The following is a 23,971-nucleotide window of genomic DNA, read 5'->3' on the forward strand; positions in this document are numbered from 1 at the left end:
CTTAGAAGACGTTTAAGGTCCGGACAGCGGCAAGATATTGACCTATATGCCTCGGGACACCCTTTCCTCCTCCACTGGTAAGTTACGGACCCTATTTCGTTACGATTAGGCAGCTGGGGAAAAGGAATGCCCAGACCGGGGAAAAAAGAGGAGCGGCCAGGCCCAAGGAAAAAGCCTCTGGAACAGCTCCAGGTCGCTCTCGCGTTTCCGGCCGCGGGCCGGTCTGAGGAGAACTGCGGCGGACACTGCTAACTGAGGCTGCGCGCCGAGGGCGGCGGAAGGGGCCGGCCGTGGGCGGAAGTGATGTAGCGCCGGCTCTGGGCTCTGAAGGGAGTTGTAACCGGTTGGTGGAGGGAGGCGGAGGCGGTGGTGTTGGCGGAAGAGGTTCGGCGGCTGATGGCGGCTCTGGCTTGGAAACCTGTGTAGCATTCCCTCAAGGCCCGGGAGCCCTTCACTGGGTAAGACCCCTTCCCAGCCCGCCCCACCGGCTCGTGGCGGAGAGGACCCCAGCTCGGGCGCTTTTGGGGCTCGCGCTGCGCCCTTTACCTCCTAGAATCTGGGGCCCAGACGGGTCTAGGGAATGGTCTCCGTGGTGACGACACTGCCAAGTGACGACGCTTTCTTTCCCAAGGACGAACGTTTCCTTGCAGGCAGCTTTAGTGAAGGGTGCGTGGGCGACTTGGGCCAGCAGTAGAGTTGGAAAAACGACGGGTGGCTCCTCTACACTGCGGGGAGCCCTGTGAAATCGTCCTTTTTGGTTTAGAGCAGGCGTTACGTGATGGGACTCCTTTAGCTGGGGTCGCAGGTGACCCTCGGGAATCAAGTCTAGGTGCCCGAGAATCAACTCTAAAGGGTGACCTTTTTTCGATACTGGTGATTGAACCCAGAGCCTTCGCACTGAGCTATATCCCCTGTCCTTTGAAAAGTGTTTTTATTTTGAGACGAGGTCTCTCGCTGTTGCTAAGTTTCCCAAGCTGGGCTCGAACTTGTGATCTCTCTGCGTTAGGCCCCCAGAGCGCTGGGGTTTACAGACGCGCTTGTGCCGCTGGCTGTTTGGAGGTCAGAGTGTGTGTTACCTGCGTAGGTAAGCTTGGAAAACATGTTGGTGGAGTCGGGGAGGGGCGCTCGGGTCGGCCTCTGCGGGCCAAGCCCAACTGTTTTGGTTTGAGTCGCTAGCGGTGAAGGAGGCGGAGACTCGGTGCGTCGCCTGCTTTTCTGGGCCGAGTGGAATAGCTGTGTTGGTCGGATCACCTACTTTACCTGGGCTACGGCATTTGTTAGCTCTTCATCTTCTTGTACAGAGCTCTCTCGCCGTTGCTTGAAGATGTTTTAAGGAAATGTTCCGAGAAGTGTCACATCACTCTTTGCCTACTCAACTTTTCTAGGTTTCACAACTCTCCTTTCCCCTCTTTCACCTCCTTCAAAAACAGCCCGTCTGCAAGTAAGCGATGAATAAGTCCTGACGGGCGCTGGTCGCTCTGAAAATGTTAGCAATTGAGTTTTGTTTTGTTTTGTTTACCTTCTGAGAAAAACGTTACAGTTTGTTTTTAAAAATTTGTTAAAAACACCGTGGCATTTGGCTCTATACATATATTACATTTTCAATTGGTTATGTATTGCTTTGTTAAAGGTTTAGATAGGAAAATCTTAAATTATCAACTCTACGCTATGCTAATGGGTAAATTTCTATGAATTGTGCACGAATTACTCGTTATAAATTTGGTTCCAGAAACATTTTAAATGATCGATTGAATAATATTGAAGCGGACTGGTCCTCAGAGTGGTGTTCTGGTTGTAGTGAAGGGGCTCAGGCATAGGACTGTGTTCTGTTTTTCTCAAGGTTGAACACATACCTTGGTACTGGAGAAAATCCTCGGGTTTGGTACTTGACAAATTGTGATTGAATATTTTGCCTGGGTATTTTCTCAGTGTTCATCGTTGATTCGCTGCCCTTACTAGCCAAGACACTTTGTTACTTCTTGGTTTTGTTATTCATCATGCCTCCTGAATCCAATTATCGAAGAACTTGAACTTGATTTTACCACTGAACTTCATTTTTTGAAGGATTATTTGATTACTCCAAGCAAGACTTGTTATTAAGCCTATTATTTATTTTTGCAGTGTGTTAAAATAAACATTTTACTGTAATTTTTTTTTCTAGTTATGTTTTTTGGGGTACTCGGGATCGAACCTGGGCCAGGGCCTTCCCACTGAGCAACATCCCCAGTATTTAAAAAAACATATATTTTTAAAATTTTTGATACAAGATTCCCCTCAATCGCTAAATCTTTCAGACTGGGCTGAAACTAGCCATCATCTTGCCTCTGACCCCACCTGAGTGCTGCTGGGATTACAGGCCGTGCCCCACCATGCCCAGTTTAGTCATCACATTCCTAAACTGCACCTCTCTCTTTACAGTTATGATTGCACTTATACATGTGAAGTTAAACCAGTAAATACCTTTTCCATAATAAAAATGATAGATAATTTGCATTTCTAAGTTTTAGCCTTAAGTGATAAGTATTTATGAAAGAGCCTAACTATATGCTTCTATGCTTTGGGGAGAATTATCATATTTATTAAATTTTTTGGAGTTTGTTCTTTTGGAATGGATATTACTATGTAAAATGTGGGCTTAATGCCCTTAATGGCTTTTTAAAATTTACTTTGTTCCGCATCTTTAGAAAAAGATAAAAAAAAATTTTCCCTCAGTATTATTTATGGGTCAAGATTTTAGACACCAACTTTTTAAAAAAACTCTAAACAGTAAACCAAAGTGCTTTGGGTGAATTCTGGGCAGAATGTAGAGATACTCTGCTCTAAAGGATTCTGGAAGTAGGGATATCTGCAAGAGCACAATGTACTCTGGTGGCTGGGAGCTTTGCTTCTGTCTCCCAGAAAGATTATTGATAACATTTTTCTGGAGTAGAGGTGTTTATAAGCCAATTAAATCTTTTAAGCATAGGATGAGTAATTGGAAACTATTTGAATCCCAGACCTTTTTTTTTCCTCTTCCGATGTTTGTGTGTTCTATAAGACTGAATTTTGAAGATAATTTCTAAAGGTTCATTTTTTCTCTTATGATGTTTAAAACTTGTTAATTTATTCAACTACAACCTGAATTAATGGCACATTTGTTTACTTATTTTAGTGGCATTTTTAAAAGCACAAAGTGTCCATATTTAAAAAATGCAGTGCAGCCTGGCATGGTGGCACAGGCCTGTGATCCCAGCACTCGGGAGGCTGAGGCAGGAGGATCGCTGAGAGTTCGAGACCAGCTTGGGCTACACAGTGAGTGCCAGGGCAGTCTCAACAATATAGTGCGACCCTGTCTCAAAAAAGAAAACAAAAATGCAGTGTTTCTTTTGCAGTAGGTGATATGTGGCTTTTGGTTGGTTGGTTTGTTTTTGTTGTTGTTGTTGTTTTTTTGAAACAGTGAGACTGCCCTGGCACTCACTGTGTAGCCCAGGCTGGTCTCAAACTCTAAGCGATCCTCCTGCCTCAGCCTCCCAAGTGCTGGGATCACAGGCCTGTGCCACCACGCCAGGCTCTGTATGTGGTGTTTTTATTACTAGTCTGCTTCTTTATTTGCTTTGGTTTCACTAGTTTTATTATTAAAAACTTCAAGAGGAGAATAAAGAGTAAAATGAACTAAGTTATTGCCAATCTTGTCTCATTGCCCTGCTAACTCATTTGTATTTTTCCCTGGAGTTTTTTAAAGCCAGTTCCAAAAATCAAGGCAGTTCATAAATAATTAGCTTAGTATCTCTAACTGTATTAAATATTAAAGGAAGAAGCTTACTTTGACTTCATATATATAATACAAAGAGTGTTTATTGTGGTCTATTTTCTAATAAGGTGACAAATTTTTTGGTTTTTTTTTGGTCTTTTGAGGCAGGATCTCGCTTTGTAATTCATGCTGGCCCTAAATTCAACATGTAGCCCAGGCTAGCCTGTAACTCTTTGCGGTCCTCCAGCCTCTGCCTCCTGAGTGCTGGGATTACAGGAATGCTCCACCACACCTACCCCAAAGGCTTATATTTTTGACTTAAGTCACAGTATCGGGAGCTGCTGTAAAAAGGTAACTACCAAAACAGGCAGATAGTTTTGGGCTTGTAAAAGTCCAAGAAGAGCAAGTAAAGGTAACTTTCTTTTGTATTGAGCCCTCCCCCTCAATTTAGCAGTGTAGTTGAGTGCCCACTACATATTATTTATCTTTTCTTTAGATATTAATTTCCAAAGTAACAAAATTGACTAAAGAGTTTTTAGTTTATAGTATGGTACACATGAAGGGATTCTAGAGGAATTACAATTTCAGGGAATGTAGGAAACCTGGAAGAGGGTGCTGTAGCTATCATGTGTATGCATTTCAAACATTTTCTAGCTGTCTGGCCCTTTAATTGTTCCCTGGAAAATTTGACTTGTCCTTGGTGTGCCATCTTACTGTACATCTGTTCCTGGGCTATACCTTATAGAGTGTGGGAAGTTCGTGTGGTAAAGCTGCATGTTTCTCTTCCCTTTCTAGGTAGGGGCTGTATTTCTCCTTTCTAACTGAGGTGAGGGTTGAACTTTTTCTGAGGATGTTAGTGAAGCTACACTTCCCATTCATTACCACAAGGTGATGCAGTGACTTTGCATATTCTTCACTGGGCCTTGGCAGGTGTGTGTGTGGTGCTTTGGCATACTCAGTGAATTTCAACATTTTTATAAGCCATTCCATCAGTTTGTTATTTCTTACCTGTGGGAAGAGTGAACCAAAGGAATTGTGTGGAAAGTAGAATTTTTAAAAACTAATTTAAAAGGGGTTGATTAATGATATAATTATTTTCAGAATACATTCATCTGTTAATTTTTTAAATAGCTATAAGCTGTATTATAATTTAAAAGTAAAGAATAGCAAGGATAGTGGAATGATTTTTGTAAAATATTTTTACAATTATAGCATTGACATTTTTCAAATACAGTAGCTGAAGTGTTGGAGATTGATATAGGCTTATTAGTGGATGACTGCAAATTTTCTCACTTTTCAGACATAATCATCACAGATATATTTAAAGTATGATGTTTGTGTCTTCTGTTAAACACTTTGAATGTGGGGGAGGGCTTAAAAATAAGATCTTACGGTATTAGTATGGACTTTTGTTTTTTTTTTAACCAGGGATTGAACTTGGGTCCTTGTGCTTACAGGGCAGGTGGTGGAACCACTGGGCTAAATCTCTGGCTCTTAATATGGACTTTAAAATTATATATACTTATAGAAATTAAAACAGAATTCTTTCACACATAGCCCTCATCAATAAGGACTATGTGGTATGATGTATGTTTTTGAGTCCTTTTTGATGCATTTGAGGAGATCTGCACATTTATTATCAAATATACATCTTTACCTATTTACTATTTTATACCTAAAAAATTTCAACGAAGTGAGAGTGTAAGGTTGGAGTATGGATTTTTAAAATAATTGCTGTGACTGAGATTAAACAAAGTTTGAAGTCCACTGTCTTGTTTTATAAGCAAATTAGTACAGTCTTGTTGACTTAGTTTATTTTAGGAAACTACATTACATTTTAAGAAAGTCTCATCATTAATTTTGTGTGTGTGTGTGTGTGTGTGTGTGTGTTTTGAGACAGGGTCTCACTGTGTAGTTCATACTGCTCTGGAACTCATTGTGTAGCCCAGGCTGATCTCGAACTCACAGTTATCCTCCTTCCTCAGCCTCCCGAGTGCTGGGATTACAGATGTGCACCACCAAGCCTGGCTCTCATCAGTAACTTTTTAAAAAAATTTTAAAACAATTTTTAATTAAAAAGGGCATTTTGTCAGTTTCTTTACTGTATAGCTTTCTCAAAGAAACCTAAATATTAACTTTTTTCATAGGCAGATATAATGATTCACATAACCCAGTTTTAATATTTCTAAGAGTTTGATTTAATTGATTTAGCTATAGTTTTTCTTATTGGTATCTTCTAACTGTTTATTTTTTTGTAAATCGTTTTCAGTGTTAGAGATTGAATTCAGGGTCTCATATGTGATAGACAAGCACTACCACTAAGCCCCCTCACCTCCTTCATTTATTTATTTGAGACAGGGTCAGGCTGAATTGCCCATTCTGTCCTTGAACTTGTGATCCTCCTGCCTCAGCCACCACACCCAAGTAGGTATATGTAATATTTATTTATTTATTGGTGTCAGGGATCAAAATCGGGACCTTTTGCTTCCTAGACAGGTGTGATACCAGTGAGCTAAATCTCGCCGGCCCTATCTGTAGCATTTTTAAAAAGAAACTGAAGTGGTGCGCCCCCCTCTATGAAGCTGCTGACTTGAGAAGAGACTATTAGTGACTACTTTAGACTTTAGTATGGTATCTTCCCTGTGAGCTCATATCAGGTCAGACAACTCAAAGAAACAAACTAGAACTCTACAGTTATTTTAGGAAGAGTTCCTCAGTGTTTAAGTGCTTCCTTTTCATTTTCATGAAGGCTTTAGTTTATTAGGTAGAGAATATTCACAGTTAAGTCCTATGATAACAGAGTTGCTGGTAATAAAGCCATTTTGTTAGTGCAGAGGCAAAACATTGTTACTGGTGAACCATTTACCTTAAATAATCCTTACAAGCATCAGGATTATATGCAACTATAATATGGTTTATTCTATCCCAGTAGCTTCATGATTATTAGTCTGTTTATAAGATGTCCAATGTGTTGTTCAGTAAAGCAATGCATTGATCATTACAGAAGCAGAGGCGATTCCAGAAGATACTGATTTTTTCTAATGTGCTTGTTTTTTCAAATTTTAAAAATTTGCTGCTGGATGTGGTGGTAGGTACATGCCTTAACTTAGACTCTTGGGAGGCTTAGGCAGGAGGATTGCAAGTTTAGAGTCTAGCCTGGGCACGTTAGCAAAGTAGGTCCCCCTCCCCCGCCCCAGTAAAAGCCTGGAGAAGCAGAGTGTGTATGAGGCCCTGGGTTCAAATACCAGTACTGCCAAAAAGAAGAAGCGTTTGTATTTCAAACAGGTCTGCAAAAGAAAAACAGCTCTCAAGCAAACTACCTTACTCTTCTTAGTGACAAGGCTTCTTACTTGCTAAAACATGAATAGGGTACTGTAATCTTTACTCTGTGAAAGCTTCATTTAGTTGTGAAGTAAATTAATTTGGTTAGCAAAATTTTGCTTTGGTTTTCCTCTTTATTGCAGGAATTCTTGATAATGACTTTGAAGGAAGTGACAAAAGATCAAAGTCATAGTTTCATATATAGTTAGACAGTGTACTGTGAAGTCAGAGATTGTGTCAAACCTGTGACATACTCTGTACGTTGCTTTTTTGAGTAAATCCCCAGTTTCCTTTTTTCAAATTTGGAGCATTTAGCTCAGTGGTTCTGCTGCCTGCCTCACAAGCGCAAGGTCCTAAGTTTGATCCCCTGTACAAAAACCAAACAAATGTGAAGCACAAAATAGGGAAAACTGTTGAATCTTGCAGTTTTTACCATTCATTGGCTACCTAGCACTTGGTGTTTACCAAAGTAGTCATATACAAAATTACAAAATCTCTAGTAGATTTTCAACAGTATATATTCATCAATACTATCCTTATATTTTTAATCAGTAAAGGTATGGAAAGGGTACATGAATAGTAGAAGATAAGGTAGGATCATTAAACTCAGAATGAAAGAGTAGAATTGGAACAGGACTATTTTCTTTTCTTCTTTTTTTTTTTGTACTGGGGATCAAACTCAGGACCTTGCACTTGCAAGGCACATGTGATGCCACATAGGACTATTTTCTTTTCTTCTTTTTTTTTTTTGTACTGGGGATCAAACTCAGGACCTTGCACTTGCAAGGCACATGTGATGCCACTGAGCTACATCCCTGGCCCTAGGTTGAGCTATTTGGAGTATGCAGTTGATATTCTACATAGTTTAAGAGATTTGAACAAACTTGCATCAGAAGCTCATGAAAACAGTCTCTGCCATTCTGGAATCTATGGAAATGAAGGACAGGTGGTAGTGGAGACTTAAATTGTTGATTTGGATCTGTCTAGTGGCTTTCTAGAGTACTGGTTGTTATCATGGCTGCATGTAGGATTAAGATTACTTGGAGAGACTGGATGGGGTTGGGAATAAATGTATAGATACTCATTTCTGGGTTCCGCTTCCAAAAAGTTATCCTGCTTTTTTTTTTGATACCAGGTCTTAAACTCGGGCCCTTGAGCTTGCCAGGCAGGTGGTGGAACTACTGAGCTACCTGCCCCCCAAGGGCCCTTAATGATTTTAATGTGAAACTATGATTGAGAAATGTTGGTTCAGGGGATTTCAACCTGGGGTGAGAATGCAGACACAGAGAAGGAATCATTAGGTTGAGTTATAAGACCATGAACCACCAGGTGTGGTGCCACATGCCTATAATCCTAGGGAGGCTGAGGCAGAAGGATTAATGCAAGTTTGAGGCTAGTGAGTGCAAGGCTAGCCTGAAGTACATAGGGAGACTGTGTCTTAAAAAAACAAAACCAAACAAAACACAAAAACAAACAAAAAAAGACCTTGAACCTAGGGAGAGGAGAGATAAAGGATGGGCTAGATTAGGGAGGAAAATGGTAAAATTTGAGAGTTCTACATTGAAAGGAAAAGTTAATTGAGCAGTAGCCATTAAATACTGATTTATAACTGTAATTACTTTTGTTTGGGAGCTTCCAGGTTTATATTGGCAGCATATGCACTGGAACACCTGGTTCATTTGCTTTTTCTTGGAATAGAATTAGAGAGCTAAGTCCACATCTTATAATCCTAGTTATAAGGGAAGCTGAGGCAGGAGGATTGCAAATTGGGGGCCAGCCTAGAGGGCTTGGCTTTCCAGGAGAGTTGAGAGTTTCTGTTTTTTAACCCTTGATAACTTTCTGAAGCAATATTAACTGTAGTTGTTTTTCTCTTTTTTGAAGTACTGAAAATGGAACTCAGGACCTTCACACCGAGCTACATCCTCAACTCTTATTTTGAGATAGTGTCTGAGTCAGTAAATTCAGTTTGTGTTTTTATATTTCATCACATTTTAAGGAAAAATCCCAATATTTAAAAGTGTCTGTCTTCTCTATATTTGACATGTAAATATCTATGAAATTTGAATTAAAATGTATTTTGAAGGTATGAGTTTATACTCAGATGCTGTCAGGTTAACTTATATGAATTACTTGTTTCAGATTCATAATGACATCCTTTCAAGAAGTCCCACTGCAGACTTCCAATTTTGCCCATGTCATCTTTCAAAATGTGGCTAAGAGTTACCTTCCTAATGCACACCTGGAATGTCATTATACTTTAACTCCATATATCCATCCACATGCAAAAGACTGGGTTGGTATATTCAAGGTAAGAAAACTTTCTGAATATTTCTTCATGTAGGTACTTTTTATTTTGTTGTTAAACAGGTTGTAAATAGTTTATACTACCCTTATACAGTATTAATTCTCGATTATGGTTCAGTTTTGTAAACGTCACTGTGAAATAATTTAGCAGTGCATGATAGTACAAATGCTGGGAACTTCATTCCACTAGATTTCTTCTTTGTGATCCTAGGTTCAACTTAGCTAAGCTTTTATGAAATTTTTTTAGAATCTTTTCTCCTATCTTCTCCATTTCCTACCTGAAAATTATTTTCCTTTAGTTTTGTTAATCATTTACTGTTTTTTTCCAGTTATTTATGACTGATTTTATACTGATTTTATTCTGTATCCATGTTCTCTCTTCTGTTCTTCACTTCTTAAATATTGCTGATATTGTATTATACCACTTTAGGAGCATATTCTGTTTTATATGACTAAATACAAATTTGATGGCAAGAGTCTCAGTCCTTAGATTTGACCAATCATTTTTTCTAATGCTTGTTTAAAAATTATATTGAAATGGTCACTAAAATGGCTGGTACTCCAATGTGCTAGAGGTTTTCTGGCAATTTCAGCCCATCAGAATGCAGTGGAGAACATTACTCTCCTTTGTGTAGTCAAAGTAATGTCATGAATGTCCAGACATATATGACTTTAGTAGGCTAGAATTTTTGATGGACCAATCTGTGTAAGTTAAGCAGAAAAATAGAAGAAAATAAGTGTAGTTGCTAGAGGTTTGAAAGCACCAACACAGGCGCGCGCACGCATGCGCGCACGCACACACACACACACACACAGAGTGCCCACTGCTGGAGTTATGCACATTTGAAGTCTCTAAAAATAAAAGTCCATCTTAAAGCAGTGAAATTTTATTTGGACAAAACAGGTTTTTTGAGTTTAATTATATTTTAGTTCCTTCTAGTGAATCCTTCATTCTTTTGATGCCTCTGAATACATGAGTTATTACTGTTTATTTTTTGTGTCAGTTTTTTAGGCTTGGCAAATTATAAAATGGAGATACATTCATTGGAAGCCATGCTATTCTTATTTAATTTACATTTTTCCTCTTTTGTTATTATAGTAGTAATACCTAGAATGATAACTATCCAGACTAAACTTGATATATCTATTGCTACAGTTGCTTCCTTAACATAGATATAGCCTCTGACTATGTGGTATAATTCACTGATTAACTGGATTCAAGTGTAGCTCCTAAAGGCAATTTTTAAATTTTTTGGGGGGTACTGGGGATTGAATTTAGGATCTTGTGTTTGCCAGGAGAGGTGCCTCTGAGCTACATCCCCAGGTGCAGTATATTTTGATAGTCACAGATAATTGACTCTTTTGTTCCCCTTTTGTGTTTCCATGTTGTTCTTGCTATTTTTCAGTTAAAATTGCTGTTGTCATCAGGCATGGTAGTGCACATTCTGTAATCCCAGCACTCAGAAGGCTGAGGCAGGAGGTTCACCGTGAATTTAGCCCAGCCTGAACTACATAGCAAGTCTTTTATCTCACTGTGTTTGCTATTAATGGACTAAAAGGCAAATTCCATTGCATTTCAATGTCCTACAACCTTGAGTATCAAATTTTGACCAAGTGACCAGGGAATTAAAACTGAGAGAAACAACTTGTGGTTTGAATACTTTGTGATTTGTTAATTCTAATTAAGTTTCTTTATTACTCTTCTGATGGACTCCTACATAATTTCTAGATGTCTATTTTTTGTGTTTCTTCCACTGTGGTCCACTGTAATGTACTTGCATGTGGGAGCGTAGTTATAATACATGCTCATCCCAAAGAAGGCTACCTGTTCTATTGTCTTTTTAGATTGAGAGAAATCGACATTTATTTTTCATGTATGCCAATGTGCCCCTCCCAGGATGACTTAACAACTTTAATTTTCAAAAAGGGTTTTGAAACAATTCTTCTGTTTTCCATTTTCAAAAGGAGTTTGAAACATAATTCTTATTCTGACTTAGTAAATTCATTGTTGGGCTGTATCTTGCCCTAACTTGTTGGCCAGTTAAGTTTTTTATGTACCTGTTTTTGGTGTAACCCTCCAGCAGAGATATAATAACACACTGTTTTTTTAAAAGTGGTACTGGTGATTGAACCAGTGTAGCCTTTCAGTTGAGCTACATCCTCAGTCCCCTTTTGTTTATCAGTTGGAGACAGGGTCTTGCTGATTTGCTAAGTTGCCCAGGCTGGGTTTAATCTTGTGATTCTCTTGCCTCAGTGTTCCAGAGTGCTGGCATTACAGACATGTGTCACCTTAAAGCACAGGCATTCATTCTCTGAGACAGATTGCCAGCATTTAAACAGTTGTGGAAGGAAAGTGTAAGTTACCATTGTAGTCTACCAATAAGAAGCCCCCTGAGCTATTGGCATTCTATTACAGAAAACATAGCAAGAACCAAGCATACTGTTAAGCATCTCTTTATGCATACTTTTTTCCTCCCTTCTTTCCTCCTACTGATATTGCCCAGTCTGGCCTCCTTTTCCCCAGTCCTAAGCAGTCTTTTTGTCTCAGTCTCTCATTAGTTAGGGCTATCAGGTTGCACCATCTTTTTATTTTATTTTTTTACTCTAAAAAAAGCACATAATATAAAATATACCATTTTAACCATTAGGTGTGTAATAGTACTGTTACCTACATGTTCCTTGTTAGGTTAAAGTTTTGTAACATTTTTCATCTTGCAAAACTGAAATTTAAAAGCTTCTGTTTTCCCCTATTGGCAACCACCATTTGCTTTCTGCTTCTAAGAGTTTTAAGCATTTTAAATATTTTATGTAAGTGGAATCATGCTATATTTGTCTTTTTGTGACTGGCGTATTTTGCTAGTATATTGTCTTCAAGGTTCTTCCCTGTAGCAATAAGGTTTTGTCCCTCTGTCCCTCCCTCCCCCTCCGTCCCTCCCACTCCCCCCCCCTTCTTTCTTTCTTTTGAGACTAGGGGATTTAGCAGTGGTTCTGCCGCTTGCCTTGCAAACGCAAGTTCCCAAATTTGATCCCTGGTACAAAAAAAAAGAGACTGAAAAATATTCCATTGTATACTCTACATTTTCTTTAGTCATTTGTCTCTGTAGACATTTAGGTTGCCTCTACTACTTGGCTATTGTAAGTGATGCTGCAGTAAGCATGAATGTGCAAATCTTTCTTAGAATTTCTTTTCGGTTCTTGGCTATATACCCTGACTGGATCATAGATAATTGTCTTAAATTTTGTGTGGAACCTCCATATTGTCTTCTGTAACAACTGCACTGTGTGTTGCATTCCCATTAGTATAGCACAAGCATCCCAGTTCCTCTACTCTCTCCCTAACTCTTGTTTTCTATTTGCTTTTTTGTTTTTTCTCATAATGACCATCCTAACAGATGTGAGATGTTAACTCATTGTGGTTTTAGTTTTGATCTGTATTTCTTTTATGATTACTGAGAAAACATCACATGTTTTTGGGTCAATTATATGCCTTGTTTTTAGTGTGTGTGTGTGCTGGAGTTCAAACCCAGGGCTGTGTGCAACCTATGTGTATGCTCTCTACCATTAGGCTGTATCCCCAGACCTCTATTTGTATGCTTTCTGTGGAAAAATATCTATTTAAGTCCTTTACCCATTTGTAAATTAGAATCTTGTTTTGTTGAATTATAGGAGGGTTATTTTGAAATTAATGATTGTTTTGAATTGATAAATAATTGTATATGTTTGTGGTATACAATATGGTCTTATATCTATATATCATGGAATGTCTAAATCAAGCTGAGTTCTTTATCTGGATATTACCCCTATATTAGATATATGGAAAATATAAATATTTTCTCTCATTTCACAGTTTGTCTTTTCACTCCATTGATTCTTTTGCTGTGCAGAAGATTTTAAATTGATGGGGTCCCACTTGTTTAATTTTCTTTTATTACCTGTGCATTTGCTGTCATTTGCAAGAATCATTACCAAATCCAATGTCATAAAGATTTTCCTCTATGCTTTCTTTTAGATGTTGTATAGTTTCAAGTCTTATGTTTATTGGTTTTTTTTTTTTTTTGTACCGGGGATTGAACTTTGGACCTTGCACTTCCGAGGCAGGAAGTGGAACCACTGAGCTAAATCCCCAACCCTTAGGTCTTATGTTTAGATATGTAGTCAGTTTTGAATTAAGTTTTGTATTTCTATAAGGTAAATATCCAATTTCATTTTTTGGCAAATGAATGTTTAGTTTTATGAACACTTTTTTGCTAAAAGAGACTATCCTTTCCACATTGTGTAGTATTGGCATTCTGTTGAAGATCATTTGACCTTATTTGTGAAAGTTAATTTCTAAACTCTATTCTGTTACATTGGTCTATAGTGGCTATCATTATGTCAGTACCATACTGTTTTGATTATTGAAGCTCTGTGTAATGTGTTTTGAAATTAGCAAGTATGAGGTCTCCAGCAATTTTTCCAATCAGTGGCCAAGTTTATTTGAGAAAATAAAAATGAAGAGTTAGAGAGAAACTGGCTTAGCAGAGTGAGCTTGGACTGAGTAAAGAGAGAGTAAAAGAAATAAAAACACATGCTGCACATGGGGAATGCTGTGTGGGCTACCATGGAAAGTTACAATAGCCTCTGTTAACATTTTTTTTCCTCTGGGTTATTTTTGCTACGTGGAGTTTGAAAGTTCATATAGATTTCAAGTTTTTTTTCTATTTCTGCAAAAAGTGCCATTGAGACTTTGATAGGGATTACCATTTTGGATAGTAGAGACTTTTAACAATATTGTCTTCTAAATCCATGAACTTACATTTCCATTTTTTAATATCCTACATAATTTCTTTCAGTAGTTTTTTATAGGTTTTCAGTGTGCAAGTCTTTTACTTCCTTAAGTTTATTCCTAAATATTATTATTATTATTATTTTGATACCTGGGATTGAACTGTAGTTTTTGTGCTTGCAAGAGAGGAGGCTGAGCCACTGAGCTAAATCGCCAGCCCCTCCTAAACATTATTTTAATGATATTATAAATGAAATTTGCTTACTTTCTTTTTAGGTGGTTCATTAGTACTATATAGAAATGCAACGGATTTTAATGTTAATTTTATATCCTGCAATTGTGCTAACTTTATTTCTTAATTTAACAGTGGGTTATATGGTTGTATGTGTTTTCTACATATGAAATCATGTCATCTGTGGACAGATAATTTTTTTCCATTTCATTTTGTTGTGCTTTATTTTTCTTGTTTAAATGCCCTGGCAAGGACTTTTAGTAGCTTAATAGAAGTGGTGAAAGGGGCATCCTTGCCTTGTTCCTGATCTTAAGAGGGAAAGCTGTCAGTTTTTTGTCACTGAGTGTGATGTTAGCTGTGTGATTTTGCTTGCGGCTTTTCTCAATTTTTTTTTTGGTAGGGGGACTGAACTTGGGTCTTGGCGCTTGCAAGGCAAGTGGCAGAACCACTGAGCCAAATCCACAGCCCTCTCTCTCTCTCTTTCTATTTATTTTCCTATGGCTTTTCTTATATCGAGGTTATTTCCTTCTAGTCCTAGTTTTATATGTATATTTTATAATCACCATAAAAGGATTTTTTTTTGCGGGGGGGTACTAGGGATCGAACTTCGGACCTTACGCTTGTGGGGCAGGTGGTGGAACCACTGAGCTAAATCACTGGCCCAGGATATTGAATTTTGTTGAATGCCTTTTCTGCATTTAGACGATCATGTGTGCCCCTCCATTTCCTTCTGTTAATATGGCATATTTTATTAATTGATTTTCATATGCTGAGTTATGTTTCAGGAATAAATTCCACTTCCATTCCAAACACATCATTTTCATGTGTTGTTGAATTTAGTTTGCCAGTATTTTTTGTTTATTTGAGACAGGGTTTTACCATGTAGGGGAGATATAATCCTTTTGCCTTAGCCTCCCTAGTGCTAGGGCTATATATAGGTGTGCACCACCACACCCAGCTAGTTTGCAACTATTTTGCTGAGGGTTTTTATTTATTTATTTATTTTTTAGTACGGGGGATCGAACTTGGGACTTTGTACTTGCAAGGCAGGTGGTGGCACCACTGAGTTACATCCCCGTCTTGCTGAGGGTTTTTATATAAATGTTCATCAGGGACTTTATTCTTGTATTATCTTGTCTCATTTTGGTATGTGGGTAATGTTGCTCTCACAAAATGAATTTGGAAATGTTTTCACCTCTTTTTTTTTTTTAAGGAATTTGAGGAGGATTGGTGTTAATTCTTTAAATATTTATCAGAACTCTCCAGTGAAGCCTGGTCCTGTGCTTTTGTACATTGAGAGGTTTTTGATTATTGATCAGGTTCCTTATTGGTTTTAGGTCTGTTCACATGTTTTTCTTCATGATTAGGCTATATATAGCCTAATCTTCATGTTAGGCTATATATAGATTCTAGAAATTTACCTATTTCTTCTATGTTATCCAATTTCTGGTGCAGAATTATTCATAGTAACTTTTTTCTTTTTTTGAAACAGGGTCTCACTATGTGTTTCAGGCTGCCTTGAACTCGCTATGTAGCCCAGGCTGGCCTCAAACTCCTGGCAGTCTGCCTTAGCCTTCCTGGTGCTGGGATTACAGGTGTGTGCCACCATGCCCAGCTGTTATGATCCTCTTTATTTCTTTGGCATCAGTTGTATTCTCTTTCATTCTTTCCTTATTTTTGTTAGTTTTCTCATGTTCTTAGTCATTTGGCTAAGGGTTTGTCAGTTTTGTTGATCTTTTAAAAAAGTGAAGTCTTTTTATTTCTGATTTTTTCTTTTTTGTTCTATTTTATTCATGTCTTCTATAACCTTTATTCTTTTTTCCCTTCTACTAAATTTGGATTTAATTTTTATTTGTAGTTTCTTGTGACATAAATGTAGGTGGTTGGCTTGAGGTCTTAAGGTAGGTGCTTACTGATGTAAACTTTAGTATTACTTTTGTTGCAGCCCATTAGTTTTAGGTTGTTGTTTTGGTTTGGTTTGCAGTATTGGGGATTGAATACAGGGCCTCTGCCCTGAATTACATCCCTAGCCCTTTTGGAATTTCTTGAGACAGGGTCTTGCTGATTTGCCAAGGTAGGGCTTTAACTTGAAATCCTCCATCTCAAGCCTCCCAGAGTGCTGGGATTATGTGTACAGGTGTGTACCATCACACTCAGCTGTGTGTTGTGTTTTCATCTTTCTTGATATTTTAAATTTTTTCTTGTGATTTCTTATTTAATCCATTGTGGTAAAATAATGCTGTTTGATTTTCCACATATTTGTGAATTTTCCAGTTTTTTGGTTTTTTTTTCCTCAGTGTTGGGGATTGTACTCAGGGTCTTGTGCATGCTAGGCAAGCTCTGTGTCTCTGAGCTACAACCCAACCCATGCCAAGACTTGTTTTGTGGCCTAATATGATCTGTTGTAATGAATGTTTCACGTGTGTTTGAAAAGAATATGTTTTTCATTGTTATTGAATAGTATTCTGTATGTCTGTTAGGTCCAGTTGGTCTCTGGGGTTCAAGTCCTCTCTTTATTGATCTTCTGTTGGTTGAGCTGTCCATTATTAAAACTGAGGTATTACAATCTGTTACTATGTTTTTTTTTTTCTTTACTTTTAATTCTGTCAATGTTTGCTTCATATATTTGGGTGGTCTGCTGTTAGGTACATACTTAATTACAATTGTTATATCTTCCTGATGAATTGACCCCTTGTCATTATTTGTGGTGAATATTTAAATAATGTGTTGCCGTAAAAGGTGCATTGCCATTAATACTCCTTAAAGTACCCCCTTCATTTCAAACACAAATATCCCATCATTCTTGCCACCTTCTGAAACAATTCTGTGAATGTCTTTATGAGGTATGATAAAAAGTATGATGCTCTTGCCAAGTACCATCTATCAGAAAGGCAGATTTATAACCATTACAGTTTGTCTTCACCTGCCTTTTTCACTGAATCTGGCACCATATAACTTCTGGCTTTTCTCCAGAGTCCAAATGATCATGAAATGCAAACATTTGAATTGATTCAAGACATTGTGGTAGCCACGACAATGCAACTGGACAGTCATGAAAGAAAATGTCCAAAACTGCTTTAGAAAGTGGCAAGTTCAATGGGATAATGGTGTTTAAAAAATGGGATTATTTTGAAGGGAATTAATGGCAGACAGTAAATCATTTAACTGTAGTGAATTAAAAAACAAAAACACCTTACAATCATTGTATTTTTAAGTCAGACCTTATACATTTGTCTGTATATGTATGACCACCCAATTCTTTTTGTTTGTGTCTTATAAGTATCTTTTACTTACAGATTTTGTCTAAATGAGTCTCTTAAAGATAGAATATAGTTTTTTTAAAATCTTCTCAGCTACTCTACTTTTTGATGAGTTTAATACATTTTTAACATTTGAAGTCTATACTAATGGAAAAGTTAACTACTGTCACTTCTGTTGTTTTCTGTGTATCATTTTAGTTACTTTGTTCCTTTTTTTCCTCTCCTGCTGTTTTTGTTTGTTTGTTTTTTGGTGGTACTGGGTATTGAACTCAGGACTTTGTGCTTGCCAGGTAAGTGTGACACCACTGAGCTACACCCTTGGCCCTGAGGTTTGTATTTTGCTGATTTTTAAGAGAGTGACATGTGCTTTGTTTCTCTTGTCACTTTTTCTTTTTTCCCTTTTCCACCTTCCTTTTGCTTCATTTCTGTTCCCTTCCTGCCTCCCTCCCTTTTTTCCTTTTTTTCTTTGTGGTACTGGGGATTGAATTTAGGGCCTTCTTACTGAGCTACATTCCCAGGCCCTTTTTATTTTTTGAGGTGGGGTCTCACTAAGTCATTAGGTTACCCAGGCTGGGCTCAGACTTGAGATTCTTCTGCCTCAGTCTTCAAGAGTCCTGGGATTACAGTCCTGCACCACCACTCCTGGTTTCCTTATCTTCTTTTGAGCTTCTATAATATTTTCTTTGTGATTACAATGGGGTTATAAAAAAATATAATGCTTTATTTTAACTACTTACCAGTCCACCCATTTAAATACAGGATGACCAAAAATTGCATATTCTTTGTTAATTTTTATAATATAACAAGATATAAAAATGACAATTTAATCAAATTTATTGTGTACTAGAATGACTGAAATGACACCTGCCCAAGTGATACTCAGGATAATATGAAAACAAAAGTACTGCTTGAGTCACAGTCAGGGTAAAACTGTTAAGTGGTTAAACTGTAAGTTTGATTGCATACAAAAATTTCTTTGCTTCTTCCTTCCACTTTATGTTGTTACAAATTAATTTTTTTTATCTTATATTCTTCAACATAGTTTTATAGTTTCTTAAAAATGCTTTTATTTATGAAGTTCTGTACTACAGTTAAGTACCACCATTACAGTATTGCAGGATTCATTTCTGGAATGTAATATTTCTTCAAAGAAATCCGCAGATGATCCTTTTTTTTTTTTTTTTCCTTTTTGTACTGGGGTCAAACTCAGGAGTTTGAATTTGCAGGACAAGTGATGGCATCACTAAACTAAATCCCCAGCCCACTGCAGATAATCTTACAGAAGTTCCTATGAGTTACTTTTCTCTTGCTTGTCTAAAGATTTTCTTTGACTTTGTTAATTTAATAGTGTATCTAGTGTGAACCTCTTTGGGTTTATCTGAGTTTCTTGAATTTGGTTGTCCATTTCCTTTTTTGAGTTTGGAAGTTTTGGGTTATTATTTCTACAAATAAACTCTTCACTCCTTTCTCTTTGTTTTGGTAACTCATGAGTATATTGTCTGCTTGACAAGTTTCCTGTGAAGATTAAACTTCATTTTTCTTTATTCTTTTGTTAGTTTGTTTGTTGTACTCATTAATTTCAAATTACTTGAGTTTACTGATTCTTTATTCTGTGTAAATTAACTCTGGAAACCCTCATGAATTTTTCAATTCAGTTATTGTATAGTTCAGGTTTAGAATTTCTGTTGAGTTTTTAGTTTTTAATCTCTTGGTATTCTCTTTCATGGTTTTGTGATTATTCTTTAGTTGATCACCTGTAATTCATAGTGAATTGAGCTTTTTAAATATGATTATTTTGAGTTCTTTGTCAGATAATTTATTACTATTTCTTTCCTTTTTTTTTTTGTACTGGGGGTCAAACTCAGGTCTTTGCACTTGTGAGGCAGGCAGCAGAACCACTGAGCTAAATCCCTGGGCTATTTCTTTACAGTTAATTTGTTAAGATTCATTTTGTTCCCTTGGGTCTTCTGTTTCTTCATTTGCCTTATTATTTACTGTTTTGTGCATTTTATAATACATCCACCTCTTTCAGCTTTTTTAGATTTGGTTTATATGGGGAAAACCTTCACCAAATTGTTTAGCGATTCTGGGGGGCCCTTTAAACCTTTTATTGGGAGAAGTCTTCCTTGGTTTGTTTTTTTTTTTTTTTTTTTTGCATGTGATTTCTCCAGTAAGAGATTTGTCATTCCTTTTTCAGGAGTTTGTACTCTCTCCCTCTGGTGTGTGTCTATGGTATTGCAGGTTCTTATGTGCTGTAAAATGCAAAAAGCTGCATGGAGCAGTCCTTTGTTCTCTACACTTCCTAGAAAGTATGGGTCCTCTGGTAGCCCCAACTCAGCCAAGATAGAAACCTGCACAGACCACTGAAAGGTCAGAATGTTAAATGTGTGTTCCTAATGTTTTCTTTCCTAAGAGAAAAGCTGCAGACTTGGATCTTTCTCTTGCTCCTGCTAAATTGTGCCAGCATAGGGGGAGGGCTATTGTGGTTATTGTGAAATTGTTCTTACACTTTTCCGTGCAGCTGCTCTTGACTTTGCTTTAGCCTGACATACTGTCACTGCCACTGTTTAATTGGTTTTTGGAGTTCTCGCAAAGGTTCTTTTGGACTGTTAAATTGACGTCTCTTTGGGGGAACAAGGTCTAGGCTACCTATTCTGCCATCTTGCTGATGTCACTTCCCTTTCATGTCCCTTTCTTATTTGATAAAAGATCTCATTCCTCCTTTTCTGTGTTTTTCTTCCCATGAAAGACAACAACTAGAAAGAGAGCTTTTCATCTATTTTTTTTTCTTTCTTTCTTTTTTTGAGAAATAGTGGCTCACTTTGTTGCTCAAGCTAGACTCCTGGACTGAAGTGATACTCTCATCTCAGTTTCCCAAGTATCTGGGACTATAGTCATGCACTTCCTACCTAGTTTTCTGTCTTTTGTCAGCTATACTTATTTTAGGAATTACATAGTCAAAGCATCAGCCACATGTGGTGGTTCACACCTGTAATCCCAGCACTCAGGAGGCTGAGGCAGGAGGATTGATGTGAGTTTGAGGCCAGCCTGGACTACATAGTGAAACCCTATCTCAAGACAACCAAAATGAACGCACATAATCATTGTTGGAAAGCATCGGTGTTGGAAGAAGGTAGAATTTCAGAAAAATATGAGGATTATTTTCTATCCATCAGGGAGAAGAGTTTTTTTTTTTTTTTTTTTTAACCAGGGATAGAACTCAGAACTCAGGACCTTGTGCTTGTGAGGCAGGTAGCGGAACCACTGAGATAAATCCCTGGCCCCAAGGAGAGAGAGGAGTTTTGATGGTTAAGGGCTTGGATGATTGTTTTTTACTTGTTTCTTAAGTTTGTAAGATACAGATAATAGCAATAAGCCAAAGCAAACATTTAATGAACAATATGTTATGCTATATCTAGTGTTCCTTGAATCAGATATCATTCATAATTTTATATGTTAGCTTTCACAAATAAATGGCACACTCAGTTTCAATGTTCTGTTTTGTGTAATCTTTTTTTTTTGGGGGGGCTGGGGATTGAACTCGGGTCCTTGTGCTTGCGAGGCAGGTGGCAGAATCACTGAGCTAAATCCCCAGCTATTTTGTGTAACCTTAATGCCAATCAGAATCAGAACATTCTGTGGCTGATATTTACTTTTTTTTTTGTAATATTACTAGCAAATGGATATCTGGTACCTTTTTTTTTACACATCTCTGATATTCAATATTTAATATGGCACAATCTGTGTGGACTATACAGATTGATGCATTTTTTTGCAAAATTGATGAATTGCCTATAGGCAAAACTTTCCAAGGGTGAAAAATTTAGTCAGTGGGTTTAAGAAGGAAGAGGATGCTAAGTATAGTAAAATAAAACAAAAAACTTAAATTTGAGATAAAAAATAAATTAAAAATCTACTATGTTTAATTGAATCAAATTTTAGGCAAAACATTAGGTTTTAATTTCTAAATATGCCTCCATAGGTTATTCCTGAGAAATTGAATGGTACATAGTAAAAAAATCTGTATTTCAATTTATGTAGACTTTTGTAACATTACACTATAGCCTAATAAAATTGTAATTGGATATGCTTGTTAAAAATACAATGTAGGGGCCAGGGATTTAGCTTAGTGGTTCGGCTGCCTGCCTTACAAGCACAAGGACTTGAGTTCGATTTCTGGTACCTCCCCCCAAAATACAATGTGGGCACATGTTAAACATATGTTTTAACTTTAGGATATAGTAAAAAAATATGCTGTAAGATATCTGGTTAATATTAAAATTATTTATATTTCTCATTTTTGTTATTCTCCTTTAGGTTGGATGGAGTACTGCTCGTGATTATTATACATTTTTATGGTCCCCTATGCCTGAACATTATGTAGAAGGATCAACAGTCAATTGTGTATTAGCATTTCAAGGTAAGGACTATAAATTGCAGAACTTGACAATAGATGTCTTATTGATACTAATATGTGTACCCCATTATATTACCCATTGAAGTATATCTGGTATTCCAAAGTTGAATTAACTAGTGTCTTTGTTGAGCAAAAATCATAAGAATGTAAATAGCAAGTATAGGCCACATGATATTTTATTTTATTTTTTGGTGCTGGGGATCGAACTCAGGCAGCAGAACCACTCTGCTAAATTCCCAGCTACATGATATTTTAATGATATTTCTTTTTTTTGTTGTTGTTGGTTTTTTTTGAGACAGGGTCTCACTGTGTAGTGAGACTGACCTGGAACTCACTGTGTAGCCCAGGCTGGTCTCGAACTCACAGTGATCCTCCTGCCTCAGCCTCCTGAGTGCTGGGATTACAGGCATGTGTCACGTCACACCCAGCTTGATATTACTTAAACACTTGGTAATGTTTTGGCATGTTATTTTAATTTTCATTGAAGAGAATGGACTTTTTTCCCAGATTTTTACTTTTGGTGATTTTTGTTTTCTAACGAGAAAACTGTACTATTGCTAATATTAGGGAGGCATGGAAAAATGTTAAGGTTGATCAGTGGTTCCTAAGTTGTAGTTAGGTAGGAGTACAGCAGGGTAACTGTTATGGATTGTGTCTAGATACCTTCCCAAAGCCTCATGCAGTCATAGGTGGGCCTTTTTCAGAGGTGGCAGAATCTAGAGTGTATGACTGATTCATGGTGCAATGCTAGGATTAAGGGTGGATGATGACTAAATCAGCCCACTGATTGGTTTGTCACTGCCCTAATAGTAGTATCCCAGGTACAATATAAGGGACAGAAAGAGGCTTATCTTGTCTTTTGCTTGCTTTGCTACCTTATGCTGCAGTGAACTGTTTCTGTTTAGCAGTGTCTATCGGTCATGCCACCCTGCCTTGGAGCCAGCCAGTTATGGACTGAAACCTCTATAAACTGAGCTAAATAAACTCAGTTTATTTAGCTTAAACTCCCTTAATCTTTTGGATGTTTGGTATTTTGTCTCAGCATTGAAAGAGAAGTAACTAAGACAGTGACTATAGATAATGACTATTGTCATTATGAGTTGTGTCTGGATGTTCCCCAAAGCATCATGTAGTCAAAAGTGGGGCTTTTTCATAGGTTGCTGGGATTAAGGGTGTGTGATTGCTAAATGAATCCATTGATTGGTTTGGCATAATTCCAGAAAGGATTAAGGGTGCCCCACCCAGAGTGTGAGTGCTACCCACCCTAAGGGTGAGTAGCCTGAGTACAATATAAGGGACAGAAAGAAGGTCTTTGGGTCTATTGTTCCTGCTTATCTTCTGAGATGCCTTTCTGCCCTGCTACCCTATCTTGGAGCCAGCAGTTTATGGATTGAAATCTGCAAACTGTAAGTCGAAATAAATCTTTCCTCCTTTTAACTTTGGTTATTGGAGGAAAATTTGTCAGCAATGAAGAAAAGTAAGAGAACTATATAACCCAAATGCTAGAATAAATGATTTTAAATGTTATCTCCTTAAAGATGTGATAAATATTCCAGGAGAAAAATATGTTAAAAATGATTTTACAATGTATAAATGTATGGAATGAATACATAATAACCCCTAAATTTGGACTTTTTAGCAACGTAGAGGTGAGGGAAAAAATTCAGATGAAAATCACAAAGATGATTAACAACATTTAAAGAATAGTTATTAATTCTGTCATGTGAAGGTTCCTGTAAAATGGGTATAAATGAGTAATGCAAAATTCATTCTTAGCTTGGCACTTCATGCACATTTTAAAAAAATACTCCTAGATAATTCTGTCATATGTTGTAACATAGTTGAACCTTGAAGACAGTACAGTATATTAAGTCAAATCAGCCAGTTGCAAAAAAACAAATAATGTCTGATTCCACTTCTGTGAAGTACTTAGAGCAGACAA

The 23,971-nt window shown here is 37.3% G+C and overlaps 1 protein-coding gene across 1 annotated transcript in view; it reads left to right on the top strand.

Annotated features, from left to right (window-relative positions):
- The first annotated feature begins 311 nt into the window (after positions 1–311).
- The window catches only part of Tax1bp1 (Tax1 binding protein 1), a 79,295-nt gene continuing 55,635 nt past the window's right edge, over positions 312–23,971 (top strand). The window contains exons 1-3 of the mRNA XM_010628280.3: positions 312–458; positions 9,191–9,359; positions 21,930–22,032. Of these exons, the coding sequence (XP_010626582.1) occupies positions 9,198–9,359; positions 21,930–22,032 (265 nt within the window). The 5' untranslated portion in view covers positions 312–458; positions 9,191–9,197. The remainder of the gene's footprint in view (positions 459–9,190; positions 9,360–21,929; positions 22,033–23,971) is intronic.

Source organism: Fukomys damarensis, unplaced genomic scaffold (genome assembly GCF_012274545.1).
Source record: "Fukomys damarensis isolate Sample0158 unplaced genomic scaffold, DMR_v1.0_HiC HiC_scaffold_4, whole genome shotgun sequence".
NCBI classification, from domain to species: domain Eukaryota; kingdom Metazoa; phylum Chordata; class Mammalia; order Rodentia; family Bathyergidae; genus Fukomys; species Fukomys damarensis.